This window comes from Haliaeetus albicilla, chromosome 14 (assembly GCF_947461875.1).
Source record: "Haliaeetus albicilla chromosome 14, bHalAlb1.1, whole genome shotgun sequence".
NCBI lineage: Eukaryota > Metazoa > Chordata > Aves > Accipitriformes > Accipitridae > Haliaeetus > Haliaeetus albicilla.
Genome location: NC_091496.1, coordinates 27,252,021 through 27,276,660, shown reverse-complemented (window position 1 = coordinate 27,276,660; position 24,640 = coordinate 27,252,021). Strand labels below are relative to the sequence as shown.

Sequence of the window (24,640 nt, the reverse complement as noted above, 5' to 3'; positions counted from 1 at the left end):
ACCTGAAGGGCCTGATAGAGCTGAGGAATCCCTGTGCCCTGGAGGAAGATCTGGGCAGTTGGCTTAGCAACACGGAGGCTCCTTCTGTCTTCAGTGACACGCAAAGCAGCCTTAAGGGAGAGTCAAATCCTATTGACAAGTTAACAGTCTGTGTTAATACTCTCTGGAAAGCCCAAGACATCTGTCCTATTGGTATAATTTGCTTGAGTGGGATGAGACTGAACATGCTGGAGAAAGAAATAGCTGTAGTAAGAAATCTCTTACATATTGCTGAAGTGAATGACAAAGAAATGGTCATTAGAAATCTACCAAAAGGGAACTTAAAACAGTATGTTATGTATATGATATTTACATATCAGGCTTGTAAGGTTTTTTTTTTTTTTGCTACAGGCTATCAATAATAGAGGTGGAACTTGTTTTGATTCTTTTCTTCTTTCCTACTGTACACCCTTGAAACTTGTCCCCTGCTGGGTTTCATGTGTGTGTACCCATAATAACATTCCTAGTTAGTGGCAAAACTCTGACAGCGCTACAGGTTTCTCTGTGAAAGAGTTCATTAAATGCCAGCCAGTAATCCGGTGGCATTTGCTAACATAATGCTGTAAAGCCAGTCTGTTTCCCTTCCTTCTTGCTCTCTTCCTTTCAAAATAAATTTCTCATTCTCAGCAACCACAAGAAGAAGAAACTCTGAATTAATGCTGGCAAATCATTTCTGTTAAGTAAAAAAATAGAAGAGCCGTATTCATTGACAAACACTGACTGAACGGCATTACCTGGTGATAAAGAAACATTCATAACTACAGATTATATTGCCAGTTAAAATAAATTTATAGCCATTTTGCATTTCAAAACTTTGCAAAGAATCCAGAGCATAATGATAAACTGGATGCTATTGGAATCTGGCAAAAAGTTGTTTTAAGGAAATATTTATGTATTCTAGGTCTAGCATATTCCTTTTGATGAAATATATACTGTCTCCCACAGTTCTTGACAGCACAACCCAAGCAGCTGTTGAAAATCTACCTTGAGACAAACAGCATGTGACAGGCCAACTCCTCCCATGATTACCACTCCAACCCGAAGCCACTTGGCACAGATCGCAAATTGGCCAGATCTAGTTAGGGTGGGACTTCCGAGCAAGGCCAGGGCAGCTGGGAGATGAACATCTCTGTGCAAGCCCTGCCAGCAGCCTGCGGTAGGAACCTGGCTGCAGGCAAGGAGGTCCCTGGGGGAAGGTGTCAGCACTGCTCCTTTAGCTGGCTGGAGGAGTTCATCCACCATAGTTGCAGCTACCCTGATGAGCAGAGAGACGAGGACAAGGACTAAGGATAAGTCTGTATCAAACTTGTTGACTTGGGAGAGGAGGGTGGTTTAGGGACCACATAATTTAGGTGACATTGGTAAGTGCACCCGATTAAGCACCGAGTAGAACAAGAGACATTTCTAGGAGTACCGTAGATCTGCGAAGCATGCTGCTTTTCCCAAATGATAAAGTAGCCACTCTGCTTGCTTTCTAAATGCAGTCGTGTTTTGTTACTTCAGGGAGTGGCAAAATGCCAGGGTAGGTGCTAATCAAAAGTACAAACAAAATCAAATGTGTGGAGGGAAACAGTGCAATGAAAAATGTTTTCCCAAAACATACAAAGTCTGAAACTGTAAAGCATTTCTCTTGTCAAGACGAGTTGGGAATTGCTTATTGTAGTCTCAAAGCATTATTAAGGGGCTCAGCAAGGTTATTACTTAGCTACGGAGCTGGGAATTAAAGAGGTTGCTTAGGAAGTACTGTTACTTACTTGCATTAGCAGCAGTAGTGGTTTAGTGTCCCATAACTTGTATTCATTTTATCATTGCCAAAATATCTGCATATACAGAACTTAAGGTGAAGCCAGTACATGAGAGTCTCTGTTCCCAAAGGACAAGGATTAGCTATTTCTCCACAAGATGTGCAGAAAGCCAATAGTGACTGGTCCTTTCTGCCATCAGGACCTGGCAAAATACAAATCAATACCTGATTTATCATTTGTGGTGGCCATGAAAAGCTTTCACATAACAGTATTATTCTAAATATAAAAGTTTTCTTCTAATCCATCTTATTACATCCCTGAAAACATTGGCCCCTATTTCCAGTAGTAGTAAAGTTTATGGATGTTTTATCAGTGATGGTCCAAAGTGGACTCTCCTAGCTGCCTTGCTGTCACATACCACAAATTGTGTGTTATTTCTCAGCTACAGTGGTATCGAAGACTGAGCTAAAACCCATGTTATTTGCCTGAAACCATAGTATGATTGCAGAAATGAAGGATAATCTTCTAATTTCTTAGAACACATTCTCTTTACAGTGGGTGTGATGTAACTGTTCACTTGGGAAATATCTTTGTGCTTTACTGAATTATGGGGATGAAAGACTGGTGTCTCATATGATTCATAATTTCGTTAAAGTAAATGTTAGAGTGTGCATGTGTGTGCACACAGTTGCACACAAATAGGCTTTGACTGTTGTGCTAAGGTCTTTTTGCACTCGTGTAGTGTCTAATGTTCATTTACCTTTGTATCAACCTCTTTGCACCATCAGAGGCTGCAATTGAGAATGCGGGTTACTTTGTGTGTATGATACATGTTCTTACAGGCATACAGGTAAGCATCTCCAATAAGCTATTTGTATTTTCTAAGTGACTGTGGGAAACATTATTGCATTACTTTTGCAATTCTGTTAACTGTTTTCTATAAAGACAATTTAAAAGAAAAAATTCTGAAGTGATTGAGGTTTTGCAGATCATAACTTTTATCATAATCATGAATCGTGGGGTTTTTTTTACCAACTGTGTTTACATATGGAAGCATGACGGCAATCAACCACAAGCTACTTCTTTCACAGGCAGTTCATTTTTTTAAGGAAATATTTTTTAATAATGGCAGTAAAGCAGAAACTTGGGTAGTTTCAAAATACACCATTAGTTCTTATGGTTGCTTGTTTATGTTTTGTTTTAGTCCTGTGCTTTCAAAAAGATTTTCGAAGAGAACCTGCTGCAAAAGTTTGTACAAGTTGGCACTTGGGGATTCATAGGCCTTTCAGGAGCTGAATTGTTCGATAAAATTAGTAACAGCTTATAAAGATTTTCTCTACAGAGTAACCATTCTAGAGTTTTTTCCTGCTTTGATTTAATTCAGCGTGCCCTTTAAATTGGTATTAAATTTTTAAACATGACATTTGAAAAAAGAAATGCAAAATGTTTACATATGATGGATGCAATGAAGATCGTATGAGGAGTCCTGTGAAAGATCTCGTGTGTTGTTAAGTGCATACTGCAATGTAAGCTGTCAAAAGAACACTCAAACTATATTAAGATTTTCTGTCTTATAGGAATGAAATTTATACATCCAATTTACTATAGTTCTGATTTATTATTCATTTATATGGACATAGCACATATTTGGAAATACAGTACAAAGGTCTCGATCCCCTGTTCATTTGTCTGCCACTGACTGAATAGGAAGTTTGGGGCATGATCCCACCCCAAAACTGATAAAATGCCACAGTTATTCTTTTAATGTTATGTTTGTCAATATAGTTCAGTAAATATAATGCAAAGCTGCACAATATTATGTCATTGTATGTGTGTGTATGTGTGTGTGTGTGCACATAGACATGCTTGGGTGCTGTGCACAAAATATTCAGGGTGAGACAATGCAACTTCAGAATTAACTTCAGAAACTAGTGATTTTTTAATTTTTTTTTTTTTTCTGCTTAGATGGACAAAACCAATTTTAAAAAAGGGTTACAGACGACGGTTGGAGCTGTCAGATATTTATCAAATCCCTTCTGCAGACTCTGCTGATAATCTTTCTGAAAAACTAGAAAGGTATGAAAGATTCATGAAATAATTTTGTTTCAGGAATCACACTGCAATTTTCATTAAAAAGCTGTTGGATAAAATGTTTCAATAGCATTGGGTGCAGGCTGGTTACACCCATTGACTGGTTCAAGCATGTCCTCATTCAGCACATGGTTGTCCTTTGGAGCTGACTGGGATCCCTGGTGCAGATGTATCACCTTGATGCTCTAAATTACTATATTCAGGTTCCTATGACATCTGTCTGTTGACTAGCGAGGCTAGACTCACAGTTTCAATGTTAGTTCCCTATTCTGCTGTTCTTTCTTCCCAAAATATCCGTTTAAAACCTTGTTTTATTTTTTCTTCATCTAAATTACATTCTTAATTTCCTTTGATACCACTGTTGAAAGACTAGTTGCTTCTGCAGAATTCATACCCTGACTTTCCTCATTTAGGCTTCCTCTCTTCTCTACCCTATTTCAGTGGGTCCTAATTTGGAAACTGTGCTACACTTGGGACTAACTCTTAGAAATAAAAGTGCCTAAATCTGGTCCCTCTCCCCCAGCCTCCAGTGTAGCTTTCCCTGGTGTGCAGGGGCAGCTCACGTCTGCACTGTTGTGCCAATCCAATTAAACTTAATTGCAGTGTGACATACGTACTCAAAACTGGTGGAAAGTATTGAGGACATCGGTATGCTTAATGCATTTTGATATTTTATAAATGGAATATTCTGGTTATTTAATATTCTGTTGAAAAATGGTGAAAAGAATTAGCTGAGGAAATTCTTAGGAGTGCTTTAATCTGTGAATAAAATTTTCACTAAATGTATGCTTTCTGTATATAGCACTGCTTCTGATCAGCAATTTATTATGGAGTAGAAAATTATTGTCCCAGCAACATAGGTTAAAAATAATGCTGTGCAGTAGAGAAGTCACATTTTTGATACTTTGTTGGTGTTTTATTTTTTGCAGGCTGGAAGAGCTCCAAAATGTTTATTTGCCTATTATTTGTGCTTTGGTCTTAAGTACAGCAGGTTTCTTTAAAACATACAATGTGACCTTTTCATGAATTAATTCCCTGCGGGGTGATGTATGGCTGAGTATTTAAAACTGCCAAATATGTGACTGAACTAGGTTTGAACTTTTATTGATCTGTCAAGTCAAGTCTTTGGGGTCTTTGCAAAGCTTTCTTTCATTAGTCACCTTAGCTAAATCTCCTTGGATATACTTGAGTGAATTGAAGTATGTCAGAGCCATAGACCCATGTATTTGCTCACACAACTTAATGGTCTTGGTTTTTGGTTCCTTTTCAGAGAGTGGGACAGAGAGCTGGCAACTTCAAAGAAAAAACCCAAACTTATCAATGCTCTTCGACGATGCTTTTTCTGGAAATTTATGTTCTATGGAATAATGTTATATTTAGGGGTAAGATTTGTTTTTCTCCTCAGCAAACTTTTAGTGTTCCATAAATAGATCCAAGTCTTAGGGATTGCTAAATAAATACAGAATCCTGTGAATAGCTATAGATTTTGCTATGTGTATTGCTTATAAAGATGATAAATACAGAGAGTTACTCAGGGACCTTCATTAAAAAAAAAGTATTTTCTGATAATGTCTTAATATCTTTAAAACATACATATTAATAATTTCAAAATGTAAGTAGTGCCAGGTGCTGGCATATGCTTTTCCAATTACAGGTAGAGCATCTGAATTTTTGTATTGCTGCTGAACTAAAGTAATTATTTTCTCATGCTACGGTTTTTAAGATGTTTCTTCTACCCTTACTTTAAAATAAATGACAGTGCAATTTCGCATGATTTGGTCAATTTTGTCAAAGTGATATCAGCCAGCTTCATCGTTAAATGCTTTATTCAGGTTTATATGCCGTAAGCAAATTGCCTTTGTTAGTGGTAAAAATTCTGCATAAATAACCATGTAAATATGCTTGGATCTTGATTCTGTTAGTGCTCCAAAGTGTATGATCAGGAACTTGACGTGAAAGTCTGAACTGATTATCCCCTTTCCAACATGTTAGGATTACCCTGACTTACCAAATGCCACCTGTTTGACAGTCCCATCACTGGGGTTAGGAGCTGTGAAAATAGTTTATTATTAACGGTGTCTCATTAGGTGTGTTGGATAGCCAGACTGTAAATCTGAAAATTACTGTTAACCAATATGCACATTAAATATTCATGTTATTTTCAAGTTTCTGCAATTTAGTAGTAAAAGTGAGATATTACACTCCATGCTCCTCTGTTCAAAATGCTGTGGTATCAGAAACTGCAGCTATAATAGCCCAAGTGGCCCGAAGTGGTCAGATAGTCAGTGTTTTCAGATGTGAGACAGATCTCTAAGCCAGATTTTTATTTTTCTGAAGGTTGATACAGAAAGGAACTAATTCCACTGGCATTAGTGTTGAATATGATCTAGTTTAGCTGTACTTTCAAGATCATGGATTGGGCAGAAGAAGAGTGTAAGGGTAATTTATGGAAAATAGCCTACAAATGTCTCTGAAGCTCACGTTGCTTGCTATAAAACCAAACTTCTCTTTTCTTCTAGCTTTCTATCAAGTATCCCAAGGAACTATTCTAACAGAATAGCAGAGTTATAGAAATGCAAACCTTCATGCCCATTAGAATGACCCATCTCCCAGGCAGGAAGGGGAGAGTAGTGTGGAGAGTTGTCATCACACCCATGAGCTTGCTACTGACTCCTCTGTAGAAGGGAAGTTTCAAGCTAGGTAGATCTTCTAGTAGGTAGTTGAAGAAAGGTCATCATCTGCTCTATGGCAGCCATGCTAAGTGAAGCCACACCGACAGCTATACCCTCAAGTTTTAATAATTGTGTATAAAACACTTGAAAAATAAAGAAGAATATTCTGAAAACTAAAACACAAGTCCTTAACTACATGCAGACTTTTCAGCATTAAAAGGGAATTTTTTAAGGGTGAAAAGTTTTAATGCATCAGGCAGTGTTTCAGGTCCAAGATCATTTTTCAGGTTAAGCATCAAATTTGGAGCCTGACTTCTGCTACTTTTATGCTGGAATGGTTCCACTCCAATAAACAGGAGTCCCTCCTGTTTACGTGGCAGTGTGAAAGATAGGCTGATCTTGCAGATTACAAAATAGTTAAATTTCTTTAGGGTTGTGGGATGAAAGTACTGTAAAGTATTCCTAAGTGTATTAATTTGGACTGCTAACCATGCAAATGTTCTGGTTTAGATCACTGTTGATTTGATTTGGATAATTAATAACGGATTACAATTTCACTTCAGATTGGATTTTCCCCTGAGAATTATGGAAAAACTGACTGCTGCTTTCCCTTGTAACACCATGTCAAGGGGAAATGAGTATCACTAATAGAATTAGAAAGTCACAAAGTAAAATGGCCTAAAGAAAAAGGAAGAAATTCTCTAAAGAAAATGGAAATAGCTTCCCTTAAAATGCAGCATTCACATTCTTTTTAGTCTATGAAAAACTTAGGATATACCTCAGTCTGTCATTCTGCTTCATGGATTCAAAATTTAAAAAGCCCTATAGGCCTTAATCTTTTGCAGTCACATTTAGACTGTCCCCCAGATGTAGCTCCTAAAGAACAACTCTGAAATTTCTCAGCACCAAGGCTTGATTTTAAAAATAAAACCTAGAGTGAAAAAGTTCTTTACACTTTATCTTTTTGCTTCTTTCTCATGGATAGGTACACTCACACATGTGTGTACACAAATTCTGATTAAAAATGGGGGAATCATGAAATTAGCTCCCAAGCCAACTTGGCTCTCTCCCGGTTTAAGTCTCTCCAACTGGCTGGACTCTTGTCACTAGTGTGACAAGAATTAGGCTAGGCATTGGTCTTCATTTTGTTGAAAGCTGTAAGACAAAAACCTTGCTGCTAAAGCTGCTGGTCTTCTTTTCACGCCTTGCTCACGGAAATTAATGGGAGCTTTGCCATCATTAATTCGAATGGGGACAGGATGTTGTGCCGTATTGGCATAGGTGCAACCAAGTTGTGCGTTCTTTTGAACTTCACTTTCCTTTCAGCTCTTCTCTTGTCTAATCCCTGAGCCGTTTTCATAGCACCTTTCTTGGAGTGTGGTTTAAACTCTGCTGACATCCCTGCTGTTTGTGTAGTTGTTGTTGTAACTGGCATCACAGCTTTGCTCTCATTAGGTCTAGTAGTTTTTCCATCTGTCCCTTTCCCCTCGTGCACCGTAGGTAATGATGTTATTGCAGGGTGGACACTTGCGCTCTGGCCCCCTAGAGTATTACGACTCTCCCTCATAAATAGTGTTGTGTTAGGCACGTTGAGTTACTGCACTTAATGTATCTGCACCCCTGCTGTTCGAAACAGCTTCCATGCTTCACCTCATCAGCAGACGTGTCTTGCAATTTAAAGAAAAGGTGGTGTGGTGGTAAAATGAAAATCTTGCTTTTTAGCATGATATCAGCTAAGAAATTGGGTACTTTGCTGTGAGGATCAGTTTGATTCCACTTAACATTTTTCTCTTATACTCATCCCCATGAAATGTGTATTTCCACTGAGGCACAGCAGCTGCTAACATTAACTTAGAAAGGTTTTTAGTATCATACCCCAAAGGACCCTAATGAGGATTTCCTGAAGTTCTCGCATATAGGTCACGGGTGTGAGTGAGGAGACAGGGAGGGATATGAAAGTCCTGAAGCACTTCTTGGGCATACGCCAAAACAGAGATGTGCATTATTGTCTTCAAATGCAGAGTAATTGAGCATATGGGGGATACACGTAACGTAAAAGTTCTCATTGCGTAAGAATAGCCATACCAGGTCAGATTAGTACAGTATCCTGTGTCGTACTCTCATTTCTCTTCAGATCTTTGCTCTTTTAATTAAGATTTCTGTGAGGCGGCCGTTTCTGAGCTTCTCGATAGCGTATGATGATGCAAAGGGAAGAGCAAGGGCAGAAGGAAAAACATGTCTCTTGAAAACTGGATTTTCTGTTAGGTGCACGAATCCCATTCTTCCTTTTAGGCAGGTCATTCTAATCAGTTTATTTATCCATATTTATATCAATGGGTAATTTCGAGGTTACAAGAGGAAAAATTAAAACCAGGTAGTTTCATTTGTATATAGACTAGATAATAATATCTTCAGTAAGCAAGCTGATAAATCTCCACTGTAAACCAGTGGATTTTTACGCCCCATGAGATAGCTAATGATTTGGCTTATTGCCAGCCATTATTCTACCCTTAGTCTGTAAATCACCTTTTTTCCCAGCGAGCTAGGCATGTATGCAATACCTTTATAGTCACAACAAACACAGCAGCAGCGTGGCATTTTCACTAGAATAAGAGTACATAAAAAAAAAAAATCTTGTTATTCTAAGCCTATATATAAAAGCTTATCTTGGAATCTCTGAGAGTATGAAAGCACCACATTGTCCTTGAGAGGTGACTGTTTTGTGTTTTGTGAGTTTTGGGGAGTTTTGGTTTGCCACTTCAGGATGCATATGGTCTAAGCACAGCTGCCTTGGGTCATGTGTGTTTTAATAAACACTCCTCCCTTTGCCTACTAATAACACTGAAGTCTTTGTCAATGCTGGCTCCAGGTTTACAGCATTTGTGTTGGGGCAGAGTGGTATTTAATTTGGGAAATGTAGTGCGTAGTACAGGTATGCTATTTGAGATGTAAAATTTAATCTCTTCTGTGGAAAAAGTGAATGATGAATATCAGCTCCACCAACAGTGACATTCAAAAGGGGTTACAGTGCAGGTTGTAGAATTACTTAGGATTGGTCTTGTATAAGAGACCGAAAGGAACCCAAAGGAGAAGGAAAATTAAAGGGGATTTTCCCAATCTATTTATCACTGCAAAACATTAATTACAGCTGAACTTCACTAGTTCACTTCCTCTGATTCTCTGTATGGTGGTCTGTGTGGCTTTCAGCTGGAAGGCAGTGCTAATAACTTTTAGCAGAATTTTAACACATCCGTACAAAACCAAGTTCAATAGTTTCTTGCTATTTTTGAAGTATCAGATACTTTCTGCTGAGACACAACAGAAAGAAGGATAAGGAGACATGCATAAAGGTTCTTAGCTCTAAGTATTTTTACACTGAATATAACATTGAAGCAAAGGAACACATGCATACTTCATACCCTTCAGAAGCTCATGCAGAAGATGAAGCAAATTGTTAGACCACAGCACAGTGATGATTTTAGTAGTTCTTGGGGAAGGAAAGAGGGGGCAAGAGCCAGAGATGGAAAAGGATGCCGTTATGGGAGTGAAAGTATGAGAATGATGGGGGTGTGAAGGGAAATGGAAGGCAAAGGTGAGATAATGCTAGGGGGTTTAATTATGACAGAAAAGGAGTCTGAGGACAAATCTAATAGCAGGCTGAGGTAAAGTCAGGGCTATAGCAGATCACTTAGATGCCAGTTCAGCAGTTCGATACTGCCTCTTTTTCCTCGCCTACTCTGGTTCTCTACCATGTTGCTTATCCTGGGATGGGAAGTGCTAGGGCTGCCAATGCAGGAGGGACTGATTTCTCTCTGGGACTTTTGTTAAACTTGCCTCCCCTACAATTTATGCCCTCGTATCCTCCTTTTGTTAGAACTTTAGGTACAATGTCTAGAACTGTTGAGTAGGATAATCCAAATTGTTTATACTTTCATTCTGTTGCTATTTCCACTTACTTTATGTTTTAGCTATATCGTCACTGTGGTGTTCTGGTGGTGTTCATTTCAGGAGCTCTGAGTCTTCCTGTGTCCTCTAAGTCCAGTAAAGTGCAGTGAGAACCGTTCCCTAGGGGCCAAAACAGAGATCCAGCCTGCTAAACTGGATTCAGTCGTATGATGTGATTAACCCATTACAACTCTGAAAAGTAAATGTGGAAGCTAATCTCAGTTGTCACTTTTGTAGAAGATGGTCAAACAAAATTTACAAACTAGATTCACTTTAGTGGAGTTGCAGGAGCATCACAGATTGAGACAGCAGTGAGTTGTCTGTTCTCCTGTGCAATTACTGTAACCTTCTGTGGTTTGCATAGCAAACAGACCTGTTCCTCATTAAGATATAAAGCTGTAAATCTCAGTTGGTGGGACTTGAAATTAAAATGTTAACCATTTTGAAAAAATGAACAAACTACTGACCAAAATTATTTTTCTTGTTTCCATCTGCAGGAAGTCACCAAATCTGTGCAGCCCCTTCTGCTGGGAAGAATAATAGCTTCCTATGATCCAGACAACTCTGATGAAAGATCCATAGCCTACTACCTGGGCATTGGCTTGTGCCTTCTTTTCCTTGTGAGAACACTACTCATACACCCTGCTATATTTGGTCTTCATCATATAGGAATGCAAATGAGGATAGCTATGTTTAGTTTGATTTATAAGAAGGTAATTGTTTCATTTACACTCAAAGCCTAACCTCTGTCTGTAGCCTACGTAACTTTTAGGCCAGTTTGTTGAAAGATTGGTAGTTTTGTTAGTCAAGGTACACAAAGTACACAAAAGAATAATGTGGCTAACATCAGTTTCTGACAGCTCTCCCATTTCCTAAGTCCAAAGAATTAAATACTTGTCTACAGCTGGTTTGACTGAAGTCAGCCTCTGTGTGAGTTCAGACTTGCTGGATATGTCGTGAGATGCCTTAATTGTTCTACCACTGTGCCTCTGTGATGCACGTGTATTGCGAGGGAAGAATAACATATGGTGGTGGCCAAAGAATATTTTCAAAAGAAGATTAGAGGTGAAGATTTAAACAATAAATATAACATAGAAGGGATTGAGTTTGAATGATAATGTGTGAGATCTCTATAGCATGAAGAATCAACAGATACTGATTCATCACGTGTTCACAAATCCAAAGATTTAAAAAGGTATTTGGTTTTACCAATACCAAAAGCAGCTAATTTAAACAAACATGTTAGTTACTCTAGTATAAAGCTCACTGTGGAAACATCTTTCAAAAATATTTGTCAAGATAGACACAGTAGGAGATTTTTGAGGATGCAAGGCAGCACACAGCATGCGTGCTTAATTAAAACTTGCATTTGCATGTACATCTATATACATAAAATATTCAACAGAAAGCAAGGACTAAGTCGATAAATCAATATTTGTAAAGCAATTTAATGGCTATATTAAATTCAAGTGACATAAATAACAAGTTTAATGAGACTTCATAGCATAAGCAGATAAGTGAATTGTTATTTATACTACTGTACCATTGCTTATTATTTCTATCTGTATTTATTCTGTTTCATGGGGATGTTACATGGCCATTTTTCTATGGTTTTGTTTTCTTTTACAGATCTTAAAGCTGTCAAGCAGAGTTCTAGATAAAATAAGTACTGGACAATTGGTCAGTCTTCTTTCCAACAATCTGAACAAATTTGATGAGGTATGTCATCGGTTGTTTAATCCACTTGGTGATCCATCAAATACAAATGCAATAATTCAAGCTGTTCATGACAAATATTAAGGAAGGAAAGAGCATAAATGACAAACTGCACTGAGTGCTCATTGTAGATATAAAATGAATTACTACCTTAAGAAAATGTGTTGGCACGTGGTCATGGAAATGCTCGTTCTGATACTTATGACATCCTTTATTTCCTATGCTGATTAATGGAGGAACCCTCAAAAACAGGTATACCATAAAAACATGCTTGTTCTCTAGTCCAGTGAGAACCTGCCAGGAAACCTCTGGGTTTTGCAGAGGTCAGAACTTGCTGATTCAATCCTTCTATCCTCTTTTCCTGACCACTGTACCTTTTCACTAAGGTGATCCAGTCCTTTTCTGCCTTTGAACAAGCAATGATGTTTAGCATCCTGTTGCTACTATTACCCACTCTCCTAAAAGTGAATAAGTGTTGATGTAAGAAAGACCTCATTAGGAATCATTCCCAACATATCCATCTTAGACAATACTTTCAGAGTCTCCTGTAAAACTTCTCTTTCGTTAAAGACACAGAGGTAAATCCCTGCTAATGGCTTTGGGGGCTGGAACATCTATGAACTTCTGTTCAGCATGTATGTTTAATTGGCCCATTAGTAGTACAAGTTTTGCTTCCTATGAAAGAAGCAAGACCAGAGAGACTGTAGACACATGGCTGGAACTGTGGGGTGTATTTATTTTAAGCACTATATTACTACATAGAGCGATGTCAGCTGGCATTGAACAAGCTGGGACAAGTGTCCTATCATTGCAGCAGTGTAGCTGCAGTAACACAGACCCCTGTGCAGCCTGATCACAGGATTCAGTCCAAAATCTCCCCAATGTGAAGGAATGTGACTGAAGTAGGCAGTAATCTGTTTTGAATTAGTTGTGTTCACACGACAGTCATCTCTTCACCAAAGTAATATTTGCCTCCTATATCAGATTAAATCACTGTCAGAATATTCCTCTGTGTATTTTTCTCATCTTGCAGTGGTTGAAAAAGTCAGAATTGATGGCAAATTCTGTTTACTTTTACAAAGCTGGGATTTTTCCTTGTGCATATACATAGCGAAGAGGCAATTGCAGACTGAACTTTGCCTTACAAAAATCAAAGTTTATGTGTGGAATGTGTATGTGTTGCTGCACTGTCATCATAATTAACATCCAGAATGTTATGTGCTTAGGATCACAAATCCTCCTTATAAACTTGTTTTACCACTGGAAATATTTGTACCATTCTTCATTACGTTTTTCAAAGTGTCACTTTAATGACTTCTTTCTTTTCACGTAGTTTTCAGAGCATATCTGTAACTTGTATTATTATTATTTTCTGCTGTGGGCTTCCACAGGGTCTTGCTCTGGCTCATTTTGTATGGATTGCACCTTTACAAGTGGCACTGCTGATGGGACTGCTCTGGGATATGTTAGAAGCTTCTGCATTTTCTGGACTTGCTTTTCTGATAGTCCTGGCCTTTTTCCAAGCCTGGCTGGGACAAATGATGATGAAATACAGGTGATGAGACTGTTTTAAAATATTTCAATATATTTTCCTGAAACAAGTTGGTTTAAGAAGTTTATACCACTTGACTAAGGGTCTGTAGTTATGACATTGGCTGAGTTGGGAAAGTCACAGACAAGCCTTTACTTGTTTAGCAGCAGCTGTCTAAACTTAACAAAATGAGAGGCCTAACATGCAGTAAATCATGATAATGCTTTGTAGAATTAAAACTCCTTGTTAGTGACTTGACTAGATTTCTAGTAATTCCTTTTACATTCTTCATAATAATTCTGTTAAAAGAAATATTTTAAGCATAGACATATAGGGAAAGTGTTTTCATAAGATATAATGGGATATAAACTAACTATACAGGATGAAAAGGATGAATATTGACCTACTGCCTTTTTACTTTGTAGGAATAAGAGGGCAGGAAAGATCAATGAGAGACTTGTCATCACCTCAGAAATAATTGAAAATATACAGTCAGTTAAAGCCTATTGTTGGGAAGATGCAATGGAAAAAATGATTGAAAGCATCCGTGAGTAAGTGTTCTCATTTGTTAGTCAAATTTTTTATGTGCTCAGAAAAAAAAATCAGGTGGCTATGAACACCATCTGTGGTCTTGTTAGTTAAGAAGTAAGTAAAGCACACAAGCATTAATCCTCCATAAACTAACCATGCATTCCCACACTTCAGCTTAGGTTTTTTCCCAATTTGTCAAGTTCACTATGGAGGTGAGATTTTTTTATTTTTTTTATTTGCTTCCTCATTTGTTCTAATGATATTTCAGTGGTGAGTTTGCGCAGGTAAAACAATTGTGGCATCTGTGTTTGTTTCTGGCCAACCCTATCCTCATCTTACAATAAAAAGCCCTTTTGTGATGGTTACTTAAGGCTTTACAGACTTTCCTATTCTGTGGTGAAGGAAACAGTATGAGTCCTCTGCAGCCATTTTCTGAGAAATGTAATAAAGCTGGTTTTGAATGTTACATGCAATCTGTGAAAGGATTAAAGTAGCACAGCTTCATGTATTCATCCTCCACAATTGCATTAACATTTATTGTCTGTAGATAGCCTTGTATAATGCTTATCTCTTCAATTAATAGTAAGATTAAACTGGAACTACCAGACCTGAAGCAGAAAGGAGGTAAAAGAGCTAACCTAGTTAGCTGAGAGCTATGAGAAGGAGGTCTTCGTTACTGACAGGGAGTCCTCGGGGAAGGGAGAAGTGACATATTGATTGACTGCACTAAAGCTGTCCCATGTGTTTGTTTAGTCCTTTACAGAGAATGAAAATTCTGTGCCAGGTGTGTGATTGGAAAAGTAAAAGAAAATAAAAGAAATATAAGTGTCATATTATCATGTAAATAAAAGAGATGAAACGATATTATTACACAAACACCGTCTTGTTCAGCTGCTTTCTGAAAGACAGTCCAGGGAAAGTGAAGTGTTCTTTACCTTTAGAGTAAGGAAGATCTTAAAATTTGTAATGATTTACTATAAATGATCAGAGAAAACTCAGTCTGAATCCAGGCTGGGAGTTCCAGCTGGAGGATGGAACCAGGTTAGGATTCCCCTGGTGTCACTAGTCAGATGCATTGCTTTTAGGAAATTTGAGACCACATCTTGTGAGCAAATCCTGTAGAAATGAATTGCATAAATTTTAGTCCACAAAACGGTCACAGAAACCTGGAAAAAGGACTGTTATTTTATGATCTCCATTTTCTACAATAATTTATAGTGGATTTTGTAATGCTGGAATTCAATTTTTATTATATTATGCATGGATTTTTAAAAGACAAGGATACTAGCAATATTACAAGATCAAAATATCTCTCTTCTACTTCTCTGCACCAAAATACCATATTTTTTTGAGTGATCCAACAGGTCACTTGGTGATGACATCACCAGAGCAGGTCAACCCAGGACTGTCAGAGTTTCAATAGAATTTTGCTTGCTGAGCCAGCTCTGCAGGGCTTCCCAGTCAGTTAGCTTGTTAAACTGTTAGGAAACGAGACCTTGTGCATGAAGCCATTCTTGTATTTTAGCAACAGTGCTTTATAACTCAGTCATTACCAAGCTGCTTCTGCATGTTGGCATTTTCTGAAGCAACCCAGTTTAATCAATTCTAATGAACTAGATAACACCTGTGCCCTTGCTCTGGTAGACTTGGGCTGCCAGGGCTTGCCATCCGGCAGGTGTAACACTGCTGCAGGCAAACTCCCCTGGGGAACTGTGACACTTCTGGAGGGACAAATATGGGCTGTCTTCTGTGTGCCCTCTTAAGTCGGTAGTGATAATTGTTCTTAACAGGTGTCTGATTAAACATACCTGCACTCCTATGGGCTATGCAATGTATTCAGAGAAGTAAAAAAACCACAACACCAAACTGTTCCCCTGAACCATAGCATAGCACTGGAGAAGGTGAAGTCCATGGTTGGAAGTGTCTATACTTTGTCAGCAGAAGACACATCTTTATGTAAAGCAAAGACTCTCAAGCTCATGTATTTGTACTGATTCCTGCAGCATCACTTCAGAAAACAGGCATACACTGGTCTACACTCTATACATGCAGTGTCCCTTGCATCTCTCTTCAAGTGCCCATACTGCATCAGCAAGACCTGTCCCAAATGAGTGCTTAATTTACAGAGCTCTCAAGCCTGTATCACAGACAGACCCACCTCTGGAAAACTTTTGCTTGTGGCTGGGTCAGCTTGTGGCTGGTACTTGAGAGCATAGTGGAAAGGGTTAGTGCTTTGATTCTCCCTCTTTGAAGTAGTGGCTGTGTGCACTGGGGGGCTTTTTGATAGGTTCTACCCAGGCATTTGTATGGGACTGGATGAGCACCAAGCCCCAAAATCTGGGTTATCTCTATTCAGTCCTGCCACCCACAGTCTCTTACAAGCTCTGGAGGGACTTACAAGGCCCTTTCTCCAGGGCAGTGGCTGCTACCATGGTGGTGACCTGCATGCCTGGCTACTTTCTTCAGGCCTTTCTTGTGAAATACAGACTTAACAAGAAGTGCTAGGCAACCTGCTCCAAAACTGGCTGAGCTCTGATTTTCTGTCAGGGACTTTTAAGAACACTTTGGCTGACAAAAGTTGGTAAGATGCTGGATGCGTGTGGAAGTCTCATGCATGCGTAGTGAGCTGAAAGGGGGTTCCACGCAGCCCCAAAATCCTGGATGGACTTTACATGCAGACACTGGCTCAATACCAGAAAGACACATAAAGGTTATGGTGCTTAGCCTTGCGACAGCAGGTATTACCATCACCAACGTGACTGTAAACTTCTGCACAGTATCCCAGTGGTTAGAGCACTCACTCAGTGAATGGGCATCTTGGGGTCTAGCTCCATCTCTAGCCCCAGTTAATTGCTCTTGAAGCAGAGCAATTGCTCTTTCACTGTAGCAGAGGTGCCCCTGTTCAGGCAAAGCTGAGCTGCAGGGCACCTGGGGAATGTGAACAGGGTCAAAATGAGACCAGTCAATAGAAAGCTTCAGCACTGTGAGTTAGTGCTATCAACTCAAAAAATGAATTACGCTCCCTGGATTATTTGTCTTTTTGTTTAATAGCTTGTTGTAAGATGCATAGACATTGTGGAAGCAGCTAAGAGTAATCACCAGTTGATTCCTGACTGCACAGCGGTCAGTAAGCTGTTCTGTAGACTGAGCTTCTATGGAGAAAGGAAGGTGGAGAGCAGACTCCCTGCCTTCCACCTCTTCAAGCTGAGGTTAACTGATACCTTACTTCACGGGTGAAGCTGTTAGTAGGGTGATCTGCAAAAGGAGATGACACTATAATGGGATTGTGGATTGTTCTTAGTTTTTTGTATGGTCATGTGTAGCAAACCTGGCATTTCAAAGTATCTTATTTCTAGGGGAGTTATGTATCTAGATGACCAGACGAGCATTGGATGATGCTTCTGGGAGTGTATCATACACCACAGCATTAGATGCTTAAGGTTGGTTTTGCCAGGAATAGTAGAGGCTTGTGGTTTATGAGGTATCTAAATCATGACATAGATCATTGTTATTTTGTCTGACATCTCTGAACATTGGTCCCAAAATTTGGTTCCAGTTATTTTTTAGGTCCCAAAATCGCTTTGAATCTTGCTTTTTAACTGCAGTGCTAGAAAATAAGAAGGATGAACGAGCCTCTGAGTTAATTGTTTTACTAACAGTTCCATCCAAAATATTTGTAATATGTAAACTGTGGAATCCTATACTAATTATTCATATTTGTTTTTTTAACAGAACTGAACTGAAGCTTACCCGAAAAGCTGCTTATGTGAGATATTTCAACAGCTCAGCCTTCTTCTTTTCAGGCTTTTTTGTGGTGTTTTTAGCTGTGCTTCCATATGCTGTGATTAAAGGAATTATTCTCCGAAAAATATTTACCACCATTTCCTTCTGCATTGTTCTTCGAATGACAGTGACCAGGCAGTTTCCTGGGTCTGTACAGACCTGGTATGACTCTATTGGAGCAATAAACAAAATACAGGTAGGGTACCTACACTAAAATCTTCCCAAGTACGTAAGCTAATTCTTTATAGCATGTTATCTTGTCAGTTGATCAACAAACGCACACAGCATTTATGCAGACTTTCCAAGTATACTATATGTTGCTTTGACTACCCACCATGAAATGTCATTATAAATCTTGATATTGTTATATGGTTCCCCAGGCAGCATAACCACAGGAGTCTCATGCTATCTGCATGCTGCTTTTTTTGAAACAATGGCTTTTCGTTATTTCTTCTCATTGCAGAATAAGTAACTTAATAAAAATATATCATGAGTTGTGGTGCTTAAGAGATGTTTTTCCTTCAGAAAAGGAAGTACAAAATTAGTACATGTTTTATATAGCACGGCTTCCAGTAGTTGTGGTCACAGATCTTCTGTTTTCCTAGCTATTAGCAGCAAGAACAGCAGGAGATTGTGCATCTTATGCAAATGTGCATCTCATTCATTATGACTAGTAAATATAATTAAGGTACTGGTCAAATAATTACTACTTACCTTACCTACTGAGATCAATTGCTCATATACCAGCATGAGAGGCTTATCTGCAGAGTCAAATCAGGGTGAATTCTCATTAACTCTATTTGTTTTATCTGCTGTTTTGAGATCATGCCTCAGGAAAAGAATTATTCTATTTTGGGTTGAAATCTTAGCTTTTTTTTAACATATTTAAAGATGTTTTTTGGTAAAACATAGATTTTATTATTTTTAGTGTGATAAAAATACCTCATATGGAACTTACAGATCTTAATCAGAAATCTGAACCTTAATGTAGAATGAGAAGCAGGTATTGGATTTTTATGATTTTCAGCTGGACAGAAAATTTGAGAAATCTAGCCATGAACCTTTCTATTTGACATTCAGAAGGCTGCCTTGTTGGGTCCCAATTTAGGCAGTCCTTGTGCTCTCAAATTCCCTAGGTGTTAGTGGAGGTATCCCGTCTCTCCTGTTTCCTGGAAGAGTGTACCCAATGCACTGTCACAGAACTGGCAAGCCCAGTTACAGTACCATTGCCCTCACTTTGCTGAATGCTTGTCTTTGCGGATATTAGCTCTGTGGGTGCTCTGGAATCCATAAATAATCATCTTTTTGTGGCAGGTTGGGTATAGACCCCATAGACAGACTGCACAGAATCCCAGAACACTGATGCCCTTTGCTTGTCACAAGAAGCATAAACAAAAATAATATACCATTCGTACATTTCTCTGATTTAATTTCCTCATCAGTTTAGAGAGTTCACTGGGCCAGATGTATCCCCTTGGCTATTGTATTTTCCTTGTAGCTAGACCCATGTTTTCTAGACCATGAAGTGTTCACGACCAGTGTGATTTCTCTGACTATCACTGCTCCAGCAACTCCACTGGATGACCCCACCACCTTTGTTATGAAAGCCTAGCTATCTTTTCCTTTTTTTGCATAAACTGTGTGTGTTTTGCCTTCCCATTTTTCGGTTCCTGCCCTTTCAAATATCTGCTTTTTCCCTTCTGCTTGTTCTACTTGGGAAATTTGCAAGTTTACTGTAGAGAACTGATTTTCCCCCGTATCTGCTTAGTTTGTGCACTGTATTGCCAACATAGACCTATTTGGTTCCACATAATTTAGAAAGACAATTTAGAGGAGATGTTACCTACAGACTGCATAACCTTAACAAAATAATGGAACAGAGAAGTTATCTTTCCTATATTAGCATAGGCGTACTCTTTTTTCCTAATATTATCCCAGAAGGTAACATAAGCATTGACTTGCTGACTTGTGTCATTTGAAATTACATTGCTTCAATGCTGTACTGGCCAGGATCATTATCTGCCTTTTTTTTTTTGTTGTTGTTGGTAGAGACATCATTCTAACTCTTTTAAACTCTTGCCGTTTTGGAACAGGGAGATAGCAGCATGTAGCTGCTTTGTTTCACTGTTTACTGGAGTGCAACCTTTGACATCCTACTCCAAAACCAAAGCTTTATTTGAAAAGGATTAAGGTCAAAGGGGTGATGCTGCCTGATACAAGTTCTGAAAGCAAAGGAAATGCCAGGTTTTTTATATTCTTTCTAACCAGAACCAAATACATTTATGGTTTTGTTTCACTAGGAATGAACAAATTGGTAGTTTCAAAAATCCTTCTGCATCCGAAATACATTATATAAGCTATATTTATGCCTCTCTCTAAGACACTACAATGCAATAGCACCATCAGAAATACTAGTTAGTGCTCAGTGTTGGCAGGTATGTACTGCTTTGTACGGCCGTCTCTTACTGTTCCCTCTCATCTGCTTTCTTGGTGTTTTTAGGATTTCTTGCTGAAAAAAGAATATAAAGCCCCGGAGTACAATCTAACAACCACTGGGGTTGAGCTGGACAACGTAACAGCTTTTTGGGATGAGGTTAGTACTTTTACCCAAACTAAATTAAAACACAAGAGCGTATCTTTTTTACTGATATTTGCTTTGGTGTTCTCTAAAAAGAGCAGCCTACACTCCTTCATTTTAACTGGCTTCAGCTATCATCAGGCAAGGAATATATGGCAAGTAATTAATGCATAATATCAAATTATCTGCAGTTGAGAGACTTTGGAAGAGACCTTTTAATAAGTGTTAAGGCCTGTAATAAGTAGTTATTTCTGATTTAAGCCAGCCTGAAAACAGAATCAGACTGTGGCATGTATAAACATTGGAAAGCAGTTTTATAGTAGGCAAATTTTGTTTGTGTTCACAAATTTAGGAGCAAGTCCAATACATACATTAAAAGATATATGTATTTAAGAATATAATAAATATGTTATAGATAGTAAAAGTAACATCAGAAAAGTAAGTTCATAAGTTTTCATAAATCCATAGTATGATATACATGTCTGCATATGCATGTTTTATTTTTTATGTACATACTAATACACATCTGTGTTATGTTGCAGGGAATTGGAGAGCTGTTTGTAAAAGCAAACCAGGAAAACAACAACAGCAAAGCTCCTAGCACTGACAACAATCTCTTCTTCAGTAATTTTCCCCTTCATGCCTCTCCTGTTCTTCAGGATATAAATTTCAAGATTGAGAAGGGACAGTTATTAGCTGTTTCTGGATCTACTGGAGCAGGCAAGGTATTTCTGTTTCTGTTGTTTCAACAAAAGTCCTAACAATTTTAAGGAATAACATTGTGTTGTTATCTATATTGTTACCTGTATTACTGTATTCTTGCTACCCTGTGCTCACTGTAAAAATGACGGCTGCAGGAAAAAGTATGAATAAACTGTAAGTTTCAGTAAAATGGCCAATAGTTATTTGAAGTGTTACTCTGTGGCCAATATGAGAAGGAGTTTGCTGGATATTTTTTGTACATACAAGGATACAGACTTAATAAGGAAAGAGCAATTTAAAGGAAAAAAAAATATTTTTCTCTAGGAAGTAAAAGGAGATTTACAGTAATAATGCAGACTGCAACCTAAAGTTAATGCTTATGGCAAGAATCTCCCTGCTTTTAAAACAATAAACTGGAGAACATAGCATAAATATCAAGATGGCTTAGTGTGCTAGAAAGCAGACTTTTTTTTTTTTCCCCTGCCTTGCTAACATTTTAAGGAAAAATTTGAACACAAGATGGTTAGTATCCTGGCAAGCCTGACACAGATTAGCCAGGTAACTGAGATGCATTCCCTGGACATGTGGCATACCTGGTCACTTGTGCTCTGGTTCCTACAGTGCCTCACTCAGACAGGCTCCCTGAGTCCCATGTGAAAGCCTGGAGAGGTGCTGCTGAAACTGGTGGTTTTCTGAGAAAAGTTGTGGTTTAAATTAATCATCATTTTAGAACCCCAAATATTATCAATACATTTAGTTTGCAGATAACACGTCTGATTAACCTTAATATAAAATGAGTTGAACTGTGATACTCTTATTCACTTTGAACAGCAAGTAATTAGATGAGTCTTTCGTCTTCACTGGCTTTTCTGAGGAGATGTGAAAGTCAAACCAAACATTATTATGCATTTGGCAACTTTTCCCGCTTAACAAATTATTGGTGAACATATTCTGATTCCTTTTACTTGCATGGGGTAAAATCTTTGGTCTGTTGGAGTCAGTGGCAAAGGACCCATCAATTTCAATATGATCAAGGCTTCTATATTATTTTTTATACTTGTAATACAAAAATGTCAACTAGGAAGTGCTGAAGGATGTATATATATCCTTTATTCAGCTACTTAGGAAATTGAGGAAAATTCAGATTACACTGAGCAGTTTATGTGAGTATATACACACAAAAAAAATTTGCACTTTTCGAGGCAGTAAAGATAAAAGGCTTATAATATTATCTGAAAGATTTACAAAAAATAAGGTTTACACCCCTGCCCCCCCAAAAAAAGAATTTCTCCTTCCCTTAAGCCCTCTTAATTTAAGGTTTCCTTCGTGTTGCTTGAGGCTGTGTATTGGTTTTGTGTGGCAAGGTTACTGTATATTCAGGAATTGTGAGGCCTATGAAACAGACTGCACACTTTTTTTATCTATAACAGGTATGAAACCTGACATAAGCTCTTTTAATACTGCTTCAATATTAGATAGGGTTGGGTTTGCGTTTTTTTTCCCCATTTGTGTTATATGGCACACGATACAGCAGTTTAACATCCAGTGTGCAAACCATGGCTGTCCTTTGCAAGATCAGAAACTTCTTGCTTGGCATTTTGGAAAAGTCAGATTCTGCTATAATGGAAAGAATCTCGTGAGACTGCCCCTGCATATTGTAAAACTTGTCAAAGGATCTTTGGGCTTGACAGCATGAAACTGTGACTTGACAGATTTTTAGATCTTTGACTGTTACGTCCCAGCTTTGTTGACTGTTTATTACACCACTGGAATGGCTTTGTAACTTATTTTTCCTTGTATTTCTCAATTCTATTCTTTGATCTAGTAGCCAGTGATGTGTGACAAGGTTACTGCAAGCTACTGATTAACTTTGAAATTATAACATGTCAGTACTGAAATTGCAATCAATTCTTTTATGAAGGGAAGTAGTAAATATACTTAGGTCATGTATTCACGTAAATGAGTTAACAGTTACAGAAGAAAATTCAGATCACACTGAGTAGCTTCTGAGTAATTGTATATACATACACAAAGAAGTTGTATTTTTCAAGGCAGTACAGATAAAAGGCTTATGTATACTAGCAAAATCGTAAACATGAATTGTGTTGTACAAAGAAGAAACAAAATAGTCACTGATAATGTTAAAAATCAAATAACATACTCCATAAGTACTAATACCTTATGTCTGTATGTGTCTCACAGATGCTCATGTTTTTACCTTGTGAAATTACTGGAAGTTTAATTAAAAATACGTACTTTTGCAGCAGCATGCCTTTTTTACAAGTTATCTTACACAATTTTATCATTCATTGAATAAAGTTTCTCTCATTTCAGAGGCCTTTCAGAACCATACATATCATGAAAATATCCACTAATTGCAGCTGGCACTAGATCGGTACTTAAAGGGACACTCTTTACAAGACAAATGTACCATTTAAGTGACTTAGCAGGGTGACTCTCACTTTGTTTAGCATTTCTTATGGTTGTACAGGTCTCTGATATATTAACCAGGTGTTAATGATTTTTCAGACTTCTCTTCTGATGTTGATAATGGGAGAATTGGAGCCTTCGCAGGGTAAAATTAAACACAGTGGAAGGATATCCTTTTCACCTCAAGTCTCCTGGATCATGCCTGGAACAATAAAAGAAAACATAATTTTTGGTGTATCCTATGATGAATACCGATACAAGAGTGTCATCAAAGCCTGCCAACTAGAAGAGGTCAGTCATCTAGGACTCTTAAGACCTGTAACCCAACCCAAGTGAAAAACCCCAAAGAAAAAGTCAGGGAGTGGAGCTTTTAGTAAGCAAGACATTTCTGAGATTTAAGGAACTCAGTCTGGCATCCCAGTTTTGTGGAATTGCAAGTCAGCCTGTTGCCAGTTCCTTGGGAGATAAACTGAGCATGCTAGTTCTGGTAGTTTACACAACAGGAACTAAATGAGCTGGCTCGGATATTATAAGGTGTCTGCCTTCTCAGTCTTTGCTAGTTAAAAACCTGGGTAAACACGTTAATGTTAAAGAAATGATGTAAAAAGTATTGTTCCTACAAAATTTTTTTCATGTTTCTTCCCCATAAAGAAGCTTTTCCTTGCAATCTTGGTAATGAACCTGTTTTCCTCCTTTCTTTTGCACTTCAAAAATGGCTCCAGGGATAATTAGAACCCTGTGCCAGAAAGCTGAATTATTTAGAGGAGAATCTTGACTGAAGTTGGGTTTTCCTGTGTGCATGTTGAAAATTCTCACACTGGAAATTATTGCAGGATCAATCCTTATGTGACATGTAGCCCACAATTAGTACAATGAT

The 24,640-nt window shown here is 38.1% G+C and overlaps 1 protein-coding gene across 1 annotated transcript in view; it reads left to right on the top strand.

Moving 5' to 3' along the window:
• The window catches only part of CFTR (CF transmembrane conductance regulator), a 90,771-nt gene that overhangs the window by 7,699 nt on the left and 58,432 nt on the right, over nt 1-24,640 (top strand). Inside the window, exons 2-11 of the mRNA XM_069802078.1 lie at nt 3,750-3,860; nt 5,146-5,257; nt 10,990-11,205; nt 12,122-12,211; nt 13,600-13,763; nt 14,165-14,290; nt 18,003-18,249; nt 20,554-20,646; nt 21,174-21,356; nt 23,863-24,054. Coding sequence (XP_069658179.1) covers nt 3,750-3,860; nt 5,146-5,257; nt 10,990-11,205; nt 12,122-12,211; nt 13,600-13,763; nt 14,165-14,290; nt 18,003-18,249; nt 20,554-20,646; nt 21,174-21,356; nt 23,863-24,054 — 1,534 coding nt within the window. The remainder of the gene's footprint in view (nt 1-3,749; nt 3,861-5,145; nt 5,258-10,989; nt 11,206-12,121; nt 12,212-13,599; nt 13,764-14,164; nt 14,291-18,002; nt 18,250-20,553; nt 20,647-21,173; nt 21,357-23,862; nt 24,055-24,640) is intronic.